The sequence below is a fragment of the Anoplopoma fimbria genome, chromosome 9 (genome assembly GCF_027596085.1).
Source record: "Anoplopoma fimbria isolate UVic2021 breed Golden Eagle Sablefish chromosome 9, Afim_UVic_2022, whole genome shotgun sequence".
Lineage (NCBI taxonomy): Eukaryota > Metazoa > Chordata > Actinopteri > Perciformes > Anoplopomatidae > Anoplopoma > Anoplopoma fimbria.
In genome coordinates, this window is record NC_072457.1 from 14,416,010 (window position 1) to 14,423,704 (window position 7,695).

General features: G+C 36.4%; 1 protein-coding gene across 1 annotated transcript; it reads left to right on the forward strand.

Annotated features, from left to right (window-relative positions):
* The first annotated feature begins 985 nt into the window (after nt 1-985).
* Nucleotides 986-5,994, forward strand: msmo1 (methylsterol monooxygenase 1). The gene is made up of 6 exons (XM_054604840.1): nt 986-1,061; nt 2,714-3,008; nt 3,181-3,329; nt 4,353-4,479; nt 4,634-4,788; nt 5,573-5,994. Exons 2-6 carry the CDS (start codon nt 2,754-2,756, stop codon nt 5,760-5,762), a joined length of 876 nt encoding a protein of 291 aa, XP_054460815.1. The 5' UTR covers nt 986-1,061; nt 2,714-2,753; the 3' UTR covers nt 5,763-5,994.
* Nucleotides 5,995-7,695: the final 1,701 nt, after the last annotated feature.

Here is a 7,695-nt window from a genome sequence, read left to right on the forward strand (position 1 = left end):
AACCATGCACATTTACTCAAGTACTGTATATAAGTACCATTTTTGATGTACTTGTACTTTACTTGAGCTTTACTTTATATTTCTACATCACTACATTTATTTGACACCTAATACTTAGCAGATTAAGATTTTACATACCTACACTCACTGTATGATCATTTTATAGAATAATTAACCTACATCATATAAAGTAGTTAAAATGAACTCTTATTAAAATGCTGCTCACATGCTAATGCATCAGTATTGATAATATAATATGTAGTGGCACATTATTGATAGACTGATCTACTGCATACAAAGTATCTATACTTTTGAATCTTAAAGTGCATTGTGTAGATAATACTTCCATACTTTTACATAAGCAAGATTTTTAAATGAAGGATTTTTACTAGTAATGCAGTTCTTCAAGTTGGTACTGCTAAAGTACTGTACTGAACTTTTAATTAAGGACTTGTTCAACGACTGGGGTTTTGTAGAGTGAAAAAGTATTCAGGTATATTAGTGCTGAAAAAATTAAATTGATACTTACCCGTCACAATTAAATGTTGAATATGAAAATAACTGAAAAACAACAAAGGATATACTTCAGGAAAAAACAGTATGACCAGGAAATATAATTTTATTTTCATAAAAAATACTTCAGCGGTGCTTTGATTGAATGTAACAATACTTTTTAAACTTTATACCACAGTGTATTTTTTTCTCAAAGCCTTAATAACATTACCAACGTTCACATTAGAGTCACAAACTCTATTAATGTAAATTTGAGACGGAAGACATTCATGTATGACTCAAAGTTCTCCGCACCACCCCATCCCTTCCCTCGTACACTTTGTTCAGCACGGCAGATGTTATGAAAAGACCTGCTCGCCTCTGATTGGCTGTTGCTGTAGAAACATTCAGTCTCACTATCATCGCTCCATCCCGCGGACCAATCAGCGCAGCCGCTCGTCCCCTCGACGTCAGCCTCCTCTCCTCTCGGCCAATCAGATCGTTCGTTATGACTGTACTTCACCCGGCCGGCCGCCTCTGCTCAGGTAGACGGGACGTTTGGCCGTAAGGTGAGTGAACCGTCGCTGTTTGCTGCAAATTATATATTTTTACATGTTTTATTAGAAGCGATTCGTAAAGTGCATCTGTTGTTTATGTATTTGGGTGAAGAATAGATGCAGATATTGTCACATCTAAAGAACAACATGTCCGCCTGTTTTGTAACCTGAACCACACCGGTTGTTCAATAATAATCATGAATTAGTGTCAGTGTTTTAGTGATATAATGTTACTGGAGAGATATAACGATATGTTTGATAGCTGTGAATGTTTCAATTGTTGCACCAACAGCGTGTGTAAGCAGTGAGACTGAAAGCTTCTGTGCATAATTTATTGATTCATATAGTGTTTATTGTTTCCTTATGCACTGGATATTAGGCAACATTGTTGTGGTGTAGTGTATCACCATAATTTTGCTTTAAAACATTGAAATAAAATAGTGTAATATCTTGAAGTTCTGCAGTGGTGAGGTATCATATTTACTTATGTAATTGTATGGTTCTTGTACTTCTTCCTGGAGTATTTACAGGTTTTATCACTTTTACTTCTACATTTCTGTTGTACTTTTTACTGCACAACATTTATAAATTTACACAACTATAGGTCCTAGTTAATTTGCATTCAGATTGTACGCACAGAACCTTTTGTCTTTTTACAAAATGTGATGCATAATTATAGATTAAACTATCCAAATAGCTGCGGCTTTAAAATGCATGAAATATGTCAAGGCAGGGATGATAATCTAATCATGTATACTATAACACTGTCAAAGAGAATGCATTATAAGTACTTTTATTTTGGTAGTTATGTATATTTTGGTTCAATTAAGTTCATTTTTAATGAGAAAAGAGTTGAAGAGTGGTGTTATAACTACTTTTACTTAAATAAAGAATCTGAGTATTTCTTACATAACAGTCTATTGTTATGTGTCTTTGCTTGGTTGTTAATAGCATGTATTGTTTAAAATAGTATTAAGTAAACTAAATGCAGTTTGCTGATAATTATGGTACTTTTTGACAACTATAAGGACCAGAGGAGTTGAGATGTGGAAGAAATTAATACATGGCCCACTTATGTACAGCATACCAAAACATCTGAATTTATTGTGTAGTTCTGATTAGTGCACATTTTAAATTATATTAAAATAAACTGTATTGATGGATGCCTGTAAGATAGGTAGTGTTTGGTTATATTTTCACTCTATATGTATATTCATAGTATGTGTTTTAGAAGTATTATTATCTATATAATGAATACAAATGATGTTTAAATGTCTTAAAAACTAAAATAACTCAGTTCAAAACTGAACATGTGCAACAAAATGAAGCTTCTGATCTTTTGCTGCATTAATTATAAGCACACATTGTATATTGTGCATAAAGGGAGTTGGATTGGAGTGTAAGTGTTAATTGTGTTGTAATAATACTTTTAAATTCAGTGATATTATGGCAGTTATGTTCCTTAGAAATCGTTCATTATTTCTTGTTCTTTTTATGGTTCCTCTGCAAATTTTTTATAATGGTCTACTAGGTTGTACTACAATTGTTTATATTGAAAAGACAAACCTACAGCAGACTAACATGACTGAGAATCTTATTTGTCCAGCTGATTTACGTCCCGTCTGAGAGTTGTATGTGTAACATGGTGTTCCTGTTTTTTTCAGTCTTCTCTCCACACCTGCACTCACCTTTGCGTTGTCCATCATGGAGGTGAACGGCACGGTAGACATCTTGAGCTCCGCCTACCTGGCGGCGGAGTACGTGGATGCAGTTTTGCCAGAGAACCCCCTCCAGCCCTCCCTGAAACACGCCTGGGACTACATGCTGGACAACTACACCAAGTTCCAGATCGCCACATGGGGGTCGCTCTTCGTCCACGAGTTCATCTACTTCCTGTTCTGCCTGCCTGGTTTCCTCTTCCAGTTCATGCCCTTCATGCAGAAATACAAGATCCAACAGGTTTGTTAGGTTGTTAAGATTTTATTTCCAGAATCTTAAGATGACATTCCTGTTAACAGACCTTCTGTTTGTGTGTGTGTGTGTGTGTGTGTGTGTGTGTGTGTGTGTGTGTGTGTGTGTGTGTGTGTGTGTGTGTGTGTGTGTGTGTGTGTGTGTGTGTGTGTGTGTGCAGGACAAGCCAGAGACCTGGGAGAAACAGTGGAGATGTTTCAAGATGCTGCTGTTCAACCATTTCTGCATCCAGCTGCCGTTGATCTGTGGCACTTACTACTTCACTGAATTCTTCAACATCCCTTATGACTGGGACTCGATGCCACGCTGGTCAGTTGAAGTACAATTATTTACACCTGAATGCGTCATATTCAAACCGCCCTAGATACTTGTACAACTGCTCCAAAAGCCCATTTACAAAAGTCAACAGCAGGGTGTGGATGCTTCGTAGACTCAGCAATAATTAATCTCGTGGCTTATTGCATGGCTGACATTTCTTTGTTTCAAAAAGGTATACATTGTAAGTCTCTTTAAAAATAAAATTTTAAGTAACACTGTAGGGTTTGTGCAAATTAAAATGCCTTTATTCTTCATTGCAAAATGTATTAAAATGTCCAATTATTATTTTTTCTTATTCTTATTTTATTTTTCTTTATTATTTTATTTTTCTTTATTATTTTATATTTATAATTGAATTTTTAAGTATATATTTGTTATTATTTTACTTATCTTCTTTCTATTTGATGATGCATCACTTCTTAGCTTTTGACCAACAGGCTTGCACATTGATTAAGATCAACCCTCCCACTCTACTGATTAGTGTTACACAATAAAGGTGTGCAAGCTTCGGCTGACTATGATGCTGATAAAGACCTGTGTTGGGCATTTTGAATACATTTTGCCATGTAGAATAAATGCATTTTAGTTTTGCAAAATAAAAGAATCCTTTTTTTAGTCCCACAGCAGGGAAATTTGCAGGATTACAGCAGCATAGTGGATAGTGCAAACAGTTAATATTGTGATATTAAGAATATAATTGCAATATCAATATGTATTGAATAATGGGAAATGGAGATGAAATCACATTAAAATGCATAAATGGAGGTTTGAAGCAATCAATTTTGGAACAATCTTTATCACCCAAAAAAGTAGACAATTTAACTTTGACATTCTTTTTATATTTTTGTCCATACGGGATACGTTGTGGGATGAAAAATATATTTTCAACTGGATGGAAATATAAGCTTTTTTTTTTGTTACATATGCTGCCATTCGTCTGAGGACCTTCAGTCAAATCTGTTAGTAGAGCTAACTCAGTGAGCTTATCTCGTCTCTTCTCATCTCCTCCTTCAGGCCGTACGTCCTCATTCAGTGCTTCGGCTGTGCTGTCGTTGAAGACACCTGGCACTACTTCCTCCATCGCCTGCTGCATCACCGCAGGATCTACAAATACATCCACAAAGTCCACCATGAGTTCACCGTGAGTAAAAACACACACAAGTGATAAGATAAATAAACGCAAACACAAATCTCTTTACTGAGGAGTTACTTATTAATGATGCTGTAGCTGTGACACACACACACACACACACACACACAGACGTCTTCATCACATCGTCTCCGCTGTCCTTCAGGCTCCGTTCGGCATGCAGGCAGAATACGCTCATCCTGCTGAGACTCTCATCCTGGGAGCTGGTTTCTTCATCGGCATCATGCTCTTCTGTAACCACGTGTTCTTCCTGTGGGCCTGGGTGTCCTTCCGCCTGCTGGAGACCATCGATGTCCACAGGTAGGACAAATTTTCTGCATGACACATTTTTGGTTAGAATGTTTATTATTATGAATTGCAAGGGATATTTATTGGAGTGTTTTGGAGAAACAGCAGCAGTTACATCACTGATTATCGTCGTTGACTCTGTCAGTAGTAATGAGGTCGACCACTAGAGGGCCACATAAGACACCAGATGTTACTATCATACAATCAGGTCACATAGAACTAAATACCATTTATATGTTGCTATTATTCTAGAGCTTTATGCTATACATACATTTCTACTGAAGACTTATATGCCCGTGCATAACAGAGAGCACAAGGTTCACAAACTGTGTTGGCATAAACAACAACACAAATTCACAATGTCTTTTAAAACTCACTGTTTTATACTTTAGCCTTTTTCCCAAATTGTTTTATGTGTCATATCTCTCTGTGTTTTTCTTAATTTCTTTTTAGGCACTAGAAATAAAACAAGGATTCTGACAAAAGTCAGACTTCACACATTGCGGCAGTATTACATAAAAGAGGACTAAGTCACAAATTATTATTGTTTGTGGGAACATATACAGTGCAATAAAAACATGATCAAATTAGCCATCTCTTGATATCTAACTACAAGGCAGCAACACAAGGACCGAACCAAAATAAATGCATCATATCTTCAGTACCACCATTAGAAAAACATATTTTTTGATCATTTTGAGTGTCTCATCTGAAAAGCATTTGTCTCTTAATATCCTAGACAGAACAAACTCGGGCGGTTTCTTTGAATGACAGACTTTTTTATTTTCCCTCTCAGTGGTTACGACATCCCTATGAACCCGCTCCACCTCATCCCGTTCTACGCCGGCACACGTTTCCACGACTTCCACCACATGAACTTCGTCGGAAACTACTCCTCCACCTTCACCTGGTGGGACAGGCTGCTGAAGACAGACAACCAGTACAACAAGTTCATGCAGAAAGTGGGAGACAAGAAGGAGCAGTAAACCCCTCTGTGTCTCTGTTGGACAGACTCACACAAACAAAGCTGCTTCTCCTCACACACACACACACACACACACACACACACACACACACACACACACATACACTCTAAAACTGTTCTGATTCTGAATCGGACTTCATGTTGACTTCAGTTTGTCTTCTGTGCCTTTTTAAAAACAGAAGTATTTTTTTGTCTGCTTCTGTCAAGCTGAATAAAAAACAACAACATCCTCATTTTGATTTGTCGCTTTGCTTGGTCATTGGATGATGAAAAAAAAATGAAAAAGTTGGTACCACATGACTTTCTTGTGAAATTCTTTCTGTATACCTCTGAATGTCTGAGCACTTTAGCGCTTCCTCTTGAGTTAAGCTGAGTCAGAGAGTAACGTCGTGTTACCACTCAAGTCGACATGTTTGATGCGAATCCATGTGAACATTTTGATGAAGAGGGATCGACTCATAGGGCACTTCCAGGTTGTTCAAGCCTGTTTTGTTTAAATCTGTACAAATAAATAAATAAATTCTGTCTTGATTTTACAAAAACAAACAAAATGTTTGGGTTTTCTGTTTTTATCATAAATATATAAGCCAATTTGAAAAAGAGTTTGGTTGTGTCTGAATTTGATCCAGAAAGACACTGAGCTTTTCAGTTCACAATAAACGTGTCAAGGTTTTAGGTGGAAACACCACAAAAACACAGTTTTTCATGCACTGGTCAATTTTGAGATTTTGGGCTATTTTGCTTCCATAACATGTTTTCTTTCATACAAGTGGAAAGAAACATCCCAAATGCATATTTGGCTGTTTTTTTACTACGTATCCGTAGATTTCCTCTAAATTCACCTAATGTTGGTATTAGGTCATGCCTCATTTGCATATTTAAACATTACATTTCATAAAACTTGTAGTGCAAGAAAAAAAAAAGTCTTAAAGTAAGTAATCTACTGGGTTAGTTTTATACTGATATATATTAGTATTTTTTTTTTAAGCCAGAAATCTCCACTTCAGTAACACTTTCACACACAAAACGTTTATATGCACAAGGTTTTTACAGAGGGGTTTGTTCTATAAATCATTCATAGCCTGATTAATAGAACATTGTGTTCCTGAAAACCTGGTGTGGTTCAAAGAGATATCCCAAATTATCTCTGTTTAAACCTTTGTCTTTAATATGACTCAATTGAGTATTCAAACACACATGTTCAAAAAACTCTAATTCCAAAGATATTGCCTTAATGTAAGTAATGAACTGGGGGAGTTTCATGATGATAAATCATAATCACCTGTAGTGTCTCCCCTTAAGAAGATATTGGTAATAATTGTCACATTTCTACACAGGACTGAGTGACTGTTTAGGCTCAGACATTTCTGAGATGAACATCACAGATCTGCATGTTCTCTGCAGACTCTGTTGTAGACAAGTGTGGGCTGATGGAGGAGGTGGCTGATACTGAAGGTTCCCTTCATCTCCTCTCTGCTGCACTGTGGACACACCCCTACTGCTGCGTCAAGTCAGCCAGCAGCAGCAGCCACCAAACAGGAAGTGAGTTTTATACACCGAGGACCAAATGTTAGTTACAGTGAGTAAATTAATGGACAACATTGTCCCACACACTCTGAAACACATTATTAAATAAATCAGTCAAATTAATGACTTTGTTATAAATAAGTCACAATGTTTTATGGGTTTTTTTCCACCAGCAGATTTGATTTAGTTGTAATTACCATGTTTAAATCTTCACATTGCGTGCTTTGTCGGACCAACAGTCCAAAATTAAAGGTATTTTATATCATATTCATAAAAAACAGATATCAATGATACAAAACAAAAATTTGCAATAAACCTTCTAATTTGCCAAGTTGGAATCAGCATTTTTGACTTCATAAATACCTGATTGATTGATGATTGAAAATCTTGATCACTCATTTCCGGAT